General features: G+C 60.0%; 1 protein-coding gene across 2 annotated transcripts in view; it reads right to left on the reverse strand.

Moving 5' to 3' along the window:
• Positions 1 to 5,040: 5,040 nt before the first annotated feature.
• PLCB2 (phospholipase C beta 2) overlaps positions 5,041 to 13,988 on the reverse strand; it is a 20,537-nt gene continuing 11,589 nt past the window's right edge. For both annotated transcript variants that reach the window (XM_034993849.1, XM_034993850.1), the window contains 18 exons: positions 13,877 to 13,978; positions 13,652 to 13,748; positions 12,615 to 12,699; positions 12,351 to 12,475; positions 11,684 to 11,838; positions 10,993 to 11,157; positions 10,288 to 10,387; positions 9,433 to 9,537; positions 9,200 to 9,294; positions 8,998 to 9,073; positions 8,708 to 8,752; positions 8,368 to 8,590; positions 8,101 to 8,275; positions 7,920 to 7,996; positions 7,734 to 7,829; positions 7,180 to 7,237; positions 6,447 to 6,533; positions 5,041 to 6,091 (listed from right to left, as the gene is read on the reverse strand). In XM_034993849.1, the coding sequence (XP_034849740.1) occupies positions 5,888 to 6,091; positions 6,447 to 6,533; positions 7,180 to 7,237; positions 7,734 to 7,829; positions 7,920 to 7,996; positions 8,101 to 8,275; positions 8,368 to 8,590; positions 8,708 to 8,752; positions 8,998 to 9,073; positions 9,200 to 9,294; positions 9,433 to 9,537; positions 10,288 to 10,387; positions 10,993 to 11,157; positions 11,684 to 11,838; positions 12,351 to 12,475; positions 12,615 to 12,699; positions 13,652 to 13,748; positions 13,877 to 13,978 (2,070 nt within the window). In that variant the 3' untranslated portion in view covers positions 5,041 to 5,887. The remainder of the gene's footprint in view (positions 6,092 to 6,446; positions 6,534 to 7,179; positions 7,238 to 7,733; positions 7,830 to 7,919; positions 7,997 to 8,100; positions 8,276 to 8,367; positions 8,591 to 8,707; positions 8,753 to 8,997; positions 9,074 to 9,199; positions 9,295 to 9,432; positions 9,538 to 10,287; positions 10,388 to 10,992; positions 11,158 to 11,683; positions 11,839 to 12,350; positions 12,476 to 12,614; positions 12,700 to 13,651; positions 13,749 to 13,876; positions 13,979 to 13,988) is intronic.

Genomic DNA, 13,988 nt, shown 5'->3' on the forward strand with positions numbered 1-13,988 from the left:
GGCCCTGGCCGCCGCTCCCAGGCGGCCCAGCAGCTCCGCACGGGGGCGCCCCTGTTCCCGCGCCCCGCCGGGCTCTGGGCCCCGCTGGTGCTCTGGTGTGGCTCCCTCCGCGCGTGGGCGGCTGCAGCCGAGGGTCCTGACGTTCCCACTCTTGTGCCCCAGCGGCTCCCGTTTCCCCGCGGCTCCTGGGCCGCACGCCTGGTGTCTCGCAGCTCCTTCCCTGGGCTTCCCGCCTGGAGGTGTAGATTGCTCGCTACTCTGGGCTCCGCGCCTGGCCCGCCACGAGACTATGGGAGCAAAAGCTCGGCCCCCTCCTGTCTGTCCCGCTGTTTCCCGCGTGTCCGGTGCCCCTCCGTCCCTTGTGGCTTGGTGCCGCGCCACTCACCCGCACCCGGGGCAGCCCCCGCTCCCCTGATGAGACGGTGGCGCCCGCCGAGCGCGCCTGCCTCCAGCCCTGGCGGGGCGCGCCGCTCCTCAAGCTGCTGGCGCCGCTCCTCCGCCTCCTCCCCGCTCGCGGGGGCCGGGCCACACCGGGGCGCCCGCTCCTTACTTGGGGGGTTCAGCGGCGCGGGAGCCGCCGCCCGCCTGCGTATCTGGCTTTATAGCCTCGGGGGTCTCCATGGCAATGGCTGCCCTGGAAGCGGGCTGAGCCGTCAGGGCAGGAATGCGCCCGGCGGGAGAGGCCGCCCCTGACCCCCACCCCTTCGTGGGCCACGAAGTCGGGGAGCGGCTCCTCCTCCGCGCTCCCCTGGGGCTGCCGCGGCGGTGGGGGGACGGGGGCGGCGGCTGCTCGCTGGGGGGCCACATGCACCAGGCCAGGCCAATCCCAAAGTCACAGTCGTCTCTTCTCGTCTCCCCGCCCTCCGCCCCTACCGGAGTCGGTGCCCTCGGCTCCTTAGAAACTTAGGACCCCGGGCCCGTCGGAGAAGACGGAGGCCTGCCCCCAGCGGTCCAGCTGGAAGGAAACGGGACCCCACGAGGGCAGAACTGGACCATAAGCGAGCTGGGAGGCGGCGGCGAAAGGCGAACGGGGAGTAATTGGCGGGGGCTGGGGGGGTACCTGCGCTGCGCGCGGGGTGGGGGGCGCTTATTCTGGCTGAGAACTGCCACTCGAAGTGTAGCGAATCACGCACTCACACACAATTGTTCCTCCCGCACACGCTCACTCGGAGCGGGGGTGGGGGGGGAGACTGCGCCCTCCAATCTCCGACGTCTCCAACCCCGACCACGCGCCCGAGCTCCAGCTCCCGGCGGCTGACAGGCAGGCGGAGCGGAGACGCGGCGGCCAGGGCGGGCGCCTGGGGATTCGAGAACGCGGCAGCCGCGTTAACAACTCCCCCGCGCCGCCTCCCCGCCTCCTCGGGGCCGGCCGCCACCCCGGAAAATGTGAGAGAGCTCCGCAAGGCTCCCCTACGGTCCTCGTCTCCCTCCGAAGCACAAGCCCACCCCCGGACCACCGGGCTCTGATTTTGACTGCTAGCTGACCCCTTTGGAAGGAAAGGAGAAAAGAGCGGGAGTCACTAGGGTGTGGAAAACCTGCGGCATCCCCTGTCCCTCCTGAGGTGGGGGACGGTAGTGCTCAGGCCTCGGTTGAGGAGAGTCAGGGCTCCTCAGAGCCGCCGGGGTCGGGGGGGTGGGGGGGAGGGGAAGGGTAAGTGTCTCGGGGTGGAATGAAGATTTGTGAAGTGTAAAGAAGTGAATCAGTTATCAACTACAGAATTTACTGAGACTTTTCATGGGCCAGGCATCGTGTTCCCAGCTGTAGGAAATACCGCAGCAGAAGCTCAGTTCTGGATAGAAGAGACCTTCCCCCTCAAGCAGGAAGACAAGACCAGGACAAAAAAGTAGAGGCTATCAGCTGAGCGCTGAATACATCTGTGAAATACAAACAAAACCAAGACAGTGCTTAGAGGAAAAGGTAGAGTTGGGTGTGGAGGGGCTCCCAGGTAGTCTGAAGGTAGGACTCCGCAGGTGGTCTTCAAGGATGTGGGGGATCTGGCTGCGTGGAAATAAGGAAGACATTCCAGACAGGGTTACTGAGGCAAGGACATGGAAGCAAGAAAAACATCTCTAGGGGACAGTACTGAGGGCTGCTTTACCAAGTACCTTCCTATGGAAGATAGGAAATGAGGGGAATAATAAAGCTGCCCTGAGCCTGGGCAGAGCCATGATTAGATGCAGCAGGAGCCCGTCTGGGGAAAGGTTCTGGGCAAGAAGAGGATTTGCCTCTGGGAAGGAGACAGTGGGCCCAGATGGGTGAGTGGCAAAGTGCACACAGAGCCCTGCACTCCAGGCTTCTTGCCTTTCTCCAGCTCCTAGACTTCAGGGATGGCCACCTGGCATCCTGGGCCCAGCCACGGAGCAGGGGCTCCCACTTCCTCCATTCAGAGGGGGGGTGCAGGTGATGTATGCCTGTATATACTGTCAAGCCCCCATTCCCTTTATCTTTTTGCATTCTCTAATCCCCCTGCTCTGCCAACTTTCTCTCATGGTACCACACAAAGGGCACAGCATTTGACCCCAGAGTTAAGTCCCAGCTTGAAGGCCTTTACCAGAGTGCGGCTCCAGGCCTGCGTGGTCTCGTCTGCAAAGCGAAGCCCACAATGCTAGCTCTGCCTGCTTCAGGCAACGTCAAGCTAGGCAGTGTCAGGGAAAGAGCCGCAGTTATTCAGAGTGCAGAAAGTCCCATCACACCCTCAATGTGGGGGCCCCACCTGGGGTGTCACCTGGGGGTGGAGCACAGACTCTCCAACCCCAGCAAGGAGGCAGGGAAGCGCTCCCTCTACTCAGCAGAAGAAAGGCTTTCCTTCCCTTCGTGACTCAATCTCCCTTTTCCGCAGCATGAGGGAAATTGCTTTCTTCCCTTCTTTCTGTTTCCAGAGTCAGGGAAGGAGGTAACCCTGGAATCTGTGTGCGGCAGGCAGGCCAGCCTGACAAGTGGGTGGGGACACAGAGCAGGTAGAAGAGAGAAGCAGTGTGAGCATGCAATGGGCGCCTGCTTGGTCCTAAAGAACCACGGCCCCTCCTCCGTGAGCTTCCCCGAGCCAACTCTGCCTCGAGGTGGCTGGAGACCATTCCGGGGAAGCGGGGGAGCGGGAGCAGGTCCCTGTCAGGGCCTCACCCTGGCTTGGCCCAGAGCGCCGAGCTGGCCACTCTTTAGAAGCAGCAGCCAGTGCATTTGCTCCACCTGCCACCACCAACCCGGCCAGGCCTGTGGCAGGGTGGGGGGATGGTGCCAGGTCTCAGGCCCTGGAGCCTTTGCTCTGACTTTTCCGTAGGCTCAGTACGTTCTGAACAGAAAAGAAATAGCAAAACTGAAAAAAAGCTGCGTATGTGCTGAAGAGCACGGAGGCCCCTACAGCCGGAATTAGAAGCTGTCGCTTAGGGAGCCGAAGGCTGACAGGAGATGGAGCTGAGGCAGGGAGCAGGCAGGCGCTCGGCACTCCCCTCCCCCTCCTCCCCTCCACCTGCTGAGCCTCTCCCCTTGCAGGCCCCAGGCTGGCAAAAGGGCTTCCTCCTCCCAGAGGCGCTAGCTAGGCTCGGGTCTGCAGTCTGTCATTCTGTCTGTGGCTGGCCCCCCTCCCGGACCCCCTTCTTTCCTCCTCAAGTGTCACCAGCCCCCTCAGCCTGTCACGTTGCACCGGCTCAGCAGGGTTGGGCCTGGTGGCACATGGCTGGGAGATCCAGAGAGCTAGGGGGGGGGGGGGGGGCAGGGGGTGGGGTGAGTCAGCAGGGGACTCTGGTATCTGAGTCAGCAATGGGACTGAGAAGGGGGTAGGGACCCTTCCCTTAATGTAAAAGGGAGGCACAATGACTGGACAGGGAACTTTGTCCCAGCCCCACAGATACACAGCAGGAATTCACCTACCCTGGGCCCAGAGGGAGGGCATTAACTCCTCCCCTGCACATCCCCTGCAGCCAGAAGTGAACTCACCTCCAGGGCCCAAAGACTAGGGCATTTTCCCAGGAGGCACCTCGCCCTTTTTCCAGAGGACAGAAAGCAGGGAGGTGGGTATCTGGGCCTGGCCCCCTGGGAAGCCCCCAACCTGCTACGCAGAGGCCTCTCTAAGAGGCAGGACTGCATCTCCTAGCCCATTCCTGGGCTTCCCAGTTCCACGCTGGGGGCCCAGAGACTCTGCCTGGCTTGGCTGAGAGGCTAGGGGAAGGCAGTTTCTCCTTCCCCCTCAGCAGTCGCTAGCAAAAACTAGGGACTCCCCAGTGGGCTCTCTTTGATACTGGCTCTGGCTTATGCCCACGTGCCTGGGTCAGTGAATTCCTCTGGCCTGGGCCCTCATCCCTGCATGGCTCTTCCCCTGGGTTGGCAGGGAGATGGGGCAGTTGAGTGCCCAGCAGGAGAGCTAAAGACAGGGCACGGCTCCAGGGTGCAAGTGTCCACCGTCGGCTGTATCCAGTGTGTATGCAAGCTGGACGTGTCAGTGACAGGCCTTACTGAAGGCACAGGTACTCAGAGCTAATGGCATTTGTTATAACTCTCTGATAAGAAAACAACCTCTTCCCAGAATCAGTCCCCCGCTTGGCCTCTCCCAAGCCAGTGCCTGTTCCCATCTGGGATTTGGGACCATGCCATAGGTGCAGTGAACAGCTGCCCCACAAACCCCTTTCGAGCAAGTATTGGGTTCAACCATAACTACCTGGTAGAATCTGACCACTCTAAGTCTGCCTAAAGGGGCCCAGGTGGCCTGGAGGTTCACAGCTCCCCAAGAGGGAGGGGGCACCTTTGCACTAGGCTCTTCTGCTGCAGCCCTGAGGATGGAGACAAGGAAGGGCCACATCTGGATGGGGGGGTGGAGAAGAGGGGTGACCTCATTTTCCAGTGGTTGTGGCATCAGGGCCGGCAGAAGGGGAAGTGAATCCCCTTCAGGCCCAGAAGTGGGGCCATTCCACTGGGCTCTTGAAGGGACCTCACCCTGGGGTTCAGCTCCCAAGAGTTTTTCCCCCAGGCCATTTCATTTCAGCAGCATGGTCCCCCTGCCCCCCCATTTCTTGGCTGTAGAACAAAGGCCAGGTTTAGACAGGAAATATTGGGACAGGGTTCTCTTTAGTAGGAGTAAGGAGAAAAATAAATAAACTTCATAAAGTCAGGAGAGAAAATGATCCTGACCTCATCAGGCAGGCTGAGTGGGGGTACCTACTAGGAAGTACCCCCCTCAGGCCTAGGAGAGTGCCCCAAAGGCGTTCCTTAGCCCTCCCTACTAACCAGAGGCCCAGTTGTCTCAGCAGACTGCTGAGGCAGCTTTTCCATGCCAGCCTCCCATCCCCCACAGGCAGGAGGCCAGGGAAGGGACCTCAGCCTGGGATCCTGGAAGCAGCCATCCCCAGGGAGCTTGGAGGTAATGCCAGGCTCTGTATCAGGGAACTGACAAGGAGGCCAACTCAGGACAGGTCTGAGAAGGGGCCGCACAGCAGGAGGGTTTGGAGTTCGGTCCCGTTTGACCTAGAGGCGCTAGAGTGGAGGTTCCAGGGAGCTAGGCCTAGCCCTCCAGGTAAGGACAAGGAGTCGAGAGTGGGGCACCACGAGCTGCACACTAGGGAAGGTGAAGTGGGGCCAGGACCCCATTTCCTGCCTCCTAGTCCATATCCTTTTGCCCTCAACAATTTTATATTTGACACTTAGAGGCAGAGAAGAAGGATGGAGTAGGAAGTCAGATTGGAGAGGACCTCTAAACCTCAGATGGGCCCCTGCCCTGAGGGTACCTGGTTCCTGCCTCCTCTTCTAGCCTGGCTGTTGAGGAGGGAGCTCCAGAGTCCAAAAGAGCCCCCACTTCCCACAGCCTTAGAATGCTAGGGTCTTTCCTCCTGCGGGGATGGAGCCTCATCCCAGAGAAGAGTGAATGTCCTTACAGAATGTCCCAGTAGGATGAGGGCATCAGAGGTGGCTCTCCTGGACACCCGCCTTTGCTGTGAGTGGGTCCTGCTCACACAGCTCCCCGAAGTCCTCACAGGGCCTCTCAGGTTGGTCCTTGGTCTCAGAGGGTAAGCAGTCCCTGAGGCAGGCCTTCACTGACTCCTTCACCTCAGCCTCCAGGCCCTTCATCCTGGCCTCGTACTCGGCCAGCGCATCCTGCTGGAACTGTGGGGACAATAAAGACCACCACCTGGCTCAGGAGGGGGCCAACTGCCCACTCTCCCTCCCCTGGATAGTCAGACAAGGAGATGCCCTGTCCGTTCAGCTCTCCCAGGAGACTGGGGTAGGAGGTGAGGGGTAGTGGAGACCATCAGGGAGCCTCTCAAAGAAGGGGGTGCCAACCAAGCAAAGAGATCTGTAGAGCTGTCTCATCTTAAAGGGCCGCAGGACCCCGTGGGAACCAGGGCCTGTAGCCCACCAGTGAGGGGTGAGTCCCCTTCCTGCCCCCACCCATCTCCCGACTGGCGGCTCCCTGGGGCAGGCCAACTCTGCTGGCGGCCAGGGTGGTAATCCCTATCACCTGCTTTTCCATCTCCCGGATCTGTTCGAGGCAGGCCGCCTGCTTCTCCTCCAGCTTCTCCTGGTGCTTCTCCAGGTTCTCTGTCATCTGGGTGAGAGTGAGAGGCAGGCAGTCAGGACAGCACAGATAGGCAGCCTGGCTTGGAATCCAGCTACAGTCCCAGTTAACCAGCTGTAAGACTTGGGACACATTTGTTAACCTTCAAACAGTTCTTTTAAATGTGTAAAATGAAGATAATAGTCTGTCTTGCTGGGTTGTGCAGGAGACAGTTCATGTAAAGCACCTGGCTTAGAGCCTGCCACAAGGTCGGGATTCAATAAATGGACCCCGCAGCCCCCCTCGCCTGGTGGCCCCAGCTCAGCCAGCTGTTATTGTTGCTAATAGTCCCAGGGAATCCCCCCTCACTCCCTCATACCCACCCACCCACCCCAATCCCATCTTCCCCTGGCCAGTTAGCCCCTATCATTTCCATCCAGGTCAGCTGGCCAGAGACAGATCCCTTTAGGCTGGTACCCTAACCTCCACACAAAGGCCAGAACCCTGGGATAGCCTGGGGGCTCCTCCTCCCCTTCATTGCCTCCTCCCATCCCCAGCTGCATGGGCCGCTCTGGACTGTGCATCTCCTAAAGACAACATAAAGGCCTGGGGCCTCCCCATCCCTCCTATGTAGAGGGTGAGTGTGAGTGTGTGTGTGTGTGTGTGTGTGTGTGTGAAGGACACAGCTCTTACACACCTGCTTAATGACCTGCACCACCTCCTGGATGTGAGAGTTGTTAATCTCTCTCTTCAGCCTGTTGGGGTGATCAGAGTTTCAGAGAGGGCAGGAGGCCCCTTGGAAGAGTTGGGTAAGACCAAGTTTCTTCAGGGTGTAGACAAAATGAGGACTCCACCATAGGAGCATAACCAGCCAGTGGGGGTAATCGTGGGGAACTAAGGAGGACGTGAGGGGCTGTTGGGAGCTCCAGGGGCCGTCTGAGGAGAGGGCTTCCTCACAAAATTGCACTGTCCTTCACGGCGTGCAGAGAGGGAAAGCTGCTGTCCCAAGGTTTCACCCCCCTGTGTGTATGATTAGTTTTCCCTGAAATTCTCCTCTGTGCTCAGAGTGATGGCTTCTGTGTTTGGCCTAAGGAGGACCAGAGGTGACAGAAATAGGATTAACCTTCCAGCACCAGGGGACAGGTACATCTCTGGGAAGCGAGCGAGTCAGGATCCACTTGCAGGGAGGCCCCTTCCCACCTAGAGTGGTCCCTGCTCAGACTGGCCCTGGAGTTTGAGTCAAGGGCTCACCTTTCCTGAGCCATCTTGTCTGAGGTGACTTTGACCATGGCCTGAATCCGCTCCAGCCTCTTGGCCTCCAGCTTCTTCTTCATCTCTTTGGTGTCACTGCAGAGAGACAGGCATCAGGGAGATGTTCCGTGGCGCCTGAGCCCTCCCGGGAGGCGAGACTCAAGTACGGGTGGGAGGCAATCATACGTCTCCAAGGTCTCCTTGAGGGTCTTCAGCTCCGCAGCCTGCTTCTCTCTGGCCAGCTCCATCATCTTGGCGATTTGCTGCGGGGTAGTGCAGGGAGAGGCTTAGCTCAGAAGCCCTTTGCTGTGCGGAGGTGGGGGGTGGGGGTGTTGGTTGGGTTGTGCCTCCCCCCTCCCCCAGGCACCTCAGCCACGTGCTGCTCCTTGCGCCTCAGGATGCACTCGTTCTGCTCCTCACCCTGCTGCAGCAGCTCCAGCTCCAGCCGGTCCTTCAGCTCGCGCGCACGCGCGGCCGCGCCCTCGGGGCCCTCGCGGCCCTCGCTCGGCGCGGCGCCGGCGGCCTCCTCGCAGGGCAGGGTCCTGCGGAGGCCCCGTGGGGACAGGCCTTGAGCCCTCGGCCGCCCCCGCCCGCCAGCGCCACCGCGGGCAGAGCCCGCCGCCGCCGCCCTTACCTCTTCTTGCGAGAGCCCTTCCCCGGGCCGAGCCTGCGGCCCCCGCAGCCCCCCGCGCCCGGCGGCCCCAGCTCGGCCAGCTGCGCCGCGCCCCTCTGCAGCAGCTCCTCCCAGCGCCGCGCGCCGCGCCGCTCCAGGTCCCGCAGCTCCTTCTCGTGCCGCCGCTGCAGCTTCACGACGCCCTTCAGCTCCCGCAGCTCCTCCGGGCTGGCGGTCCGCGGCTCTGCGGGGGCCGGGGTGAGGTGCGCCGCCGCCCGGGAGCCCCTCCCCACGCCCCTCCAGGAGTCCCGGACCCTCCCCAGGCTCGTGCCCGAGATCACTCGGACTCAGCAGGCCTTACCCGCAGCTTTTTTCGTGGTCTCCTCCTTGGCCCTGTACCCGGCAGCTGCAAGAGCCACAGGGTGGGCTGACAGGTGCCCCGGGGGGGTGGGCCCCCTGGTTCTGGCCGGCTCCTCCCTGCCCCCTGGGGGTGGCTGTTTGGGCCCCCTGCAGCGCACTTTCGCAGCGCTAAGGCGTCCGACACAGTCGTTCCCATCCCAGGTGAAAGTCTGTTTTGGGGGGATGTTCCTGTGGGTACCGCTGGAGAGGTCGAGGTCCTTGCAGACTGTGGGAGGACCCTGCAGTGCATACCTGCAGACCCGTTGCTCGTCGGGGCCAGCGCCCCATTGACCGGGCCGACAACTGGACTCCCAAGTGGAAAGGGTTTCTGTGTAGGGAGAGCAGATTAGGAACAAGGCTCCAACAGCTCTCTCTGTCTCTCAGTCTAGGACCCTGCCCCCCTCCCTCATCTTCCCTCCGAGAGGGCAAAGCTCCTGGACCAGGCAACACAGACCTCAGGCAGACCTCCCATGGCTTCCTTGAGCTTCAAAGACTTCTTATCATGGGCACTGAAGAACTTGATGGGATTGGCAAGAGCCACGGTGAGATCTGGGTGCATAGGGGCATCATGGGCCTGGTACGGAGATGAGCCTGGAAGCCTCCCCCATCCTCACCTACCCCAGGCTACCTGTCCTGCCCCACTCTGGAGGCTGGCTTGAGGAGGGGGAGGGGGAATGGGTCACCTACCTGCCCAGGTGTCAGGTACGTAGTCCTTCATCTCCAGGAAGACAAAAAGTGCGGGCATGGTAAGGGGCATGTTGCTCTCGCTGTGTAGGCACAGATGGTGGTAGCCTGTCGGGCATGACGGGGTGGGCAGTAAGCCATGCCCATTGCCACCCAGCACAGCTCGGGAGCAGCCCAGTACTCAAGACCTCTGGCTTTAGAGGCAGAGAGGCCAGAGTCTGAGTCTGGTTCTGCACCTTCCTGGTTGTGTGACGTTGGGCAGTTTACTTTAAATCTCTTGAGATTTTCCTTAGCTGTGAAAGGGGGTGAATAGGATCTACTTCATGTGGTTATTGTTTTGTGTGTGTGTGTTCTTTAAGATTTTATTTATTTATTCGACAGAGAGAGACAAGCGAGAGAGGGAACACAAGCAGGGGGAGTGGGAGAGGGAGAAGCAGGCTTCCCGCCGAGCAGGGAGCCCGATGTGGGGCTTGATCCCAGGACTCTGGGATCATGACCTGAGCCGAAGGCAGACGCTTAACGACTGAGCCACCCAGGCGCCCCTCATGTGATTATTGTTAAGATTAAGTGAGAATGTGTTATAAGCCCATAACTCATTTTAAGTGCCCGATAAGTATCAGCTACTTGGGAAATTGCCCCAGCAGTTCGAGAAAATTACAGACATTCTGTTAGGTGGGCAGAGGCCCCACCTCTCTCGGTTTCCTGTTCTTGCCACAGTCCTCAGGGCTGATACATGAGAGGGTTAGGTAAGGTCGCAGGGCCACCTCCCTGAAGCTGCTGCACCCTCTGGACAGGCTCCTAACGCTGGCCTTGGTCTCAGACCGGGCTAGCAACAGCAAAGAAGGACTCCATCCTTACCAGAATTCAGGGCATTAATAGGGATGATGCGGTGTCCAAGGAATCTGTTGCCTTCCTCCATTACAGCCACCCTGAGGGAGGCCAGCTCAGGCATCAAGATCTAGGGAGAGTTCGGGACAGGACAAGCTGGGGAAGGGAGAGAGTGGCCAAGCTACCCACCTCCCTGGCTTCAGAAGTCTTAGCGTCAGTGTGAGAACATGGCAAGTGTTACCAGATTTGGTGAGGACAGAGAACACACTCTAGGCCACACACATAGGCATCCTCTTAGCTCATGCCCGGGCTGGTCCACACAGGGGAGAAGGGCTGGCTCCGTAGCCCAGGGCTCGGGGGTCCTAGTGTAGAAAGTCCTGGACAGCCTTGCCAATGAGAATCCAATCAGGGCAAAAGACCCCCCCGGACTGGGACTCTATACCCTGAGACTCTGTATCCTGGACTGGCCGTTCACATTTCTGCCTCTCATCCTAACATGAACACACATGCACGTGCGCGCACACACACACACACACGGATGCCCACATAAAACTTTCTCACCAAGTAAACTTCTGTAAATGTGGATTTGGGACTCTTAAAATTAGGAGGGCACAGGGTGACGGGTAGGGAGAGGAGGACGATCAAGGAAGTCCCTTTATTTAGTTCCTTTTTTCTATGAGTAGAAGCCAAGAAGTAGGGGCAGACCCCAGCCCCTGCCCTGCCCTAGCTCCCCACCTTCTCAAAGACAAAAGGCTCCTCCTTCCAGACAGGATTGATGGAGTTGGCGCTGGGTGACAGTTTGGTGCGATAGCGCCTCTTGGGGTCCCCAGGAAGGCCAAACAGCTCCACTTCCACATACGTGCGCACGCTGCGATCTGACAGGAACTGCCCAGAGATCACCTGGGGGCAGGGACCGACGGGAGGCCAGCCTCAGCTCGCCTGCCCGAGCTCTTGCCTCACATCTGGGGCCTCTAGCTCCTGTAGCTGAAGCATCCGTTCTTGGCTACTGTGAAGAGCCCCATCCAGCTGCAGCCGTGTGGCTCAAAGGTTACAACTAAGCTCTTGGCAACCAGGTGCTTCCAGCATTCAGGGAAGAAGTGTGGCCCTCCCCACCTCCCTCCCCAGGCCGGGAAGGAAAAGAGCACACTCCCCTAGGGCCTGGGGCTCCTGCAGCCCCACTCTGCCTACTCTTCTCCCCTCCCCCACCCCAGCCTCAGCCCTTCCCCTTGGTTTCCATGGGGACCAAGAGGCAGCCTCCAGTGCTGAGGAGGAGGCAGTTTCCAAGGCAACTTGCTACTGCACAAACTGGCTTGGGCTAAAGTTTTCAGGATATCAGGGGAGGGGGTTGGGAGTGGAGGGGGAGAGCTCCTGTATCTCTCCTCAAGACCCCAGCCCTCCTGACCACTCGTCCACCCCAGGGCCTTGCCGTAATGGAAAGGGTGGTGGCTACAACCACATCTATGCGGTCCACCGAGAAGGGGTTGAACTGCTTGTCAGGCCGCCGCATGAACTCATGCTTGAGGAGGTAGCCACTCTGCCCGTTGAACTCGAACAGCGCCATGTTCTGCTGCATGGGCAGGTCTGGGGGGACAAGGGCACTCAGTGAGGAAGGCCCAGCCCCAGGTCTGCACCCAGTCTCTATTTCCTACATCCCCCAGCCTCTCCTGTCTTGTGGAATGGGGAGCTTGGGTGGACTGGGAGGATGAGGGTCTCTCATGACCCAGCCTGCTTCCTTAGGGTTTCTCATCTCTCAGGAAGGCCCCACAAGCTGGAGTTAGCGGGAGCAAGGCCACGGCTGGGCTGTGCCTCACAGTGGGAGTGGAGGCCGGTGAAGCTGGTGTTCCTATGGGCTCATTCAGACAGAGCAGCCAGAGCTCATGCCAGCACGCTGGCATCTTCACGTGCGTCCTCGTACATGTGCCATCATCTAGGCACGAGCCGATGCATTTATATCCCTAACCACTCACATGCCTGCACGTGCAACCAACATCAGGACCCCTGGTCGCTTCTAAAGCCACCCCCCCAGGAATGGGGTGAAGGTAGGAGAGGCAGGCGGCAGGGGAAGATTCTTAGGGGCCTAGGAGTACCCTCACCCATCGTCTGGAAGTTGAGGGCAACCATCTGGCAACCGGCATTCCAGAACATCTGGGGCATGTAGTTGGAGGAGTCCATGCGGGTGCCCTTAGGGTAAATGCGGCTCATCTGGCGCTTGTTGTAGCTGTCCCAGAGTTTAGGAGCTGGCCCAAGGCCGTCCACACCAGGAGGACCCAACAGCTCCCTCTGCGCGCCCTGTCCCCAGGCCTTCCCCATCCCGCCACCCCAACCAGGGACCCTGGCTATGGAGGCCTCAAGGATACTCCACAAACTGCACTGAGGCCTTGGAAAGCAGGTCATAGGCCTTGAGCTCTGTGAAGGACGAGATGACGTAACTTCGGTTCTTCTCTGTGTGAGAGAGAAAGGGCAAGGGGACCATGTCAGGCTGGCCCCCCTTCCCTCCTCCCTGCTCTCCCTCTGGGGTAGCTCCCTCCAGCACAGAGATCCCTCCAACCTAGCATTCCCACTGAGGCCCAAGGATCGAAGGGGCCAAGCTGATGTGCAGATCTGTGTGGGTAACGGCGCACTGCGGGGTAAAGGGTGTGCTTGGGAGACCTGCACGCGGATGGGGTGTGTCCTGGAGAGTGAGGGGCACATGCCCTGGATGGCACAGAGAAGGGGAGCCTAGGGGGTCAGGAACATGCGATGATGTGCAGAGAGTGAGCACACAAGTATGGCTGAGGGGTGGGGGCGGGGTGGGAGGTGTACACCGGGGGTAGACATGGCACGGGTGGGCACGGGGGGTGGGTGGCTGCGGACTGTGGGTCCAGGGATGAGCAATCGGTGTGGGAGACGCATATACGGCACGAGTGTGTGCAGAAAGAGGTATGCACGTTGGGGGCACGCACAGCTGAGAAGAGCGGAGAAGCTAAGTAGCATGGCTGTGCACAGGGAGGGAAGGGTGTGAGGGCCAGACGTGCCCTGGCCAGTTTCTCTGAGGCACCAGTCAGCCCCGGGAGCCACAGAACCTGTAGGAGGCTGTAGGAGCCCGGGGTCACTAGAGCTAAGATGGCCTGTCATAAGTGGCCGGCCGGTCACCGACACACTCCAGAGCTTTTGGGTTGGTGCCAAGTTCCTCAGTACAGCAGTGGTAAACTGGGAGCCACTGCCACTTAAAGAAGCCCTTTGCCTGGCTCTTTCTATAAATAGGGCCCCCGCGTCCAAGGAAGGGAGGATGCCCCATCCCCTTCCTCCCACCCACCAAGCAGCTCTGCTGTCAGGACATACTTCTTAAGGGTCTTCTCCTGAATCTAGCCTAGTCTCCAACTTACCATCTTCCTCCCACCGCATGCTTACTTACGGGCAGAGAACTCAAAGGATATGAACTTGGTGGGCTGGATGTAATTCACTAGGCTGGACATCTCCTCATAAGCTGTCACCTCCAGGCCCGCTGTGCCCTAGGGAGGAGAGGGGAGGGTGGAGAGGGGGAGGGCAGTACCCAACCCAGGGAGGTGGCCCCACGCCCGCGCCTGGAGGGCTCTGCCGTGGAGACAGCAGAAGGGGCTCCGGGCTGCCCCCTACACACCTCATCCGACTGCATCTTCTTGATCTCCTCCTCGTCCAGGTTTCCCGACTCCTCCTCCTCCTCCTCCTCTTCCACCTCTTCCACCTCTTCCACCTCTTCCACCTCTTCCACC

Source organism: Mirounga leonina, unplaced genomic scaffold (genome assembly GCF_011800145.1).
Source record: "Mirounga leonina isolate KUSES-001 unplaced genomic scaffold, KU_Mleo_1.0 Mir_91, whole genome shotgun sequence".
Classification (NCBI taxonomy): domain Eukaryota; kingdom Metazoa; phylum Chordata; class Mammalia; order Carnivora; family Phocidae; genus Mirounga; species Mirounga leonina.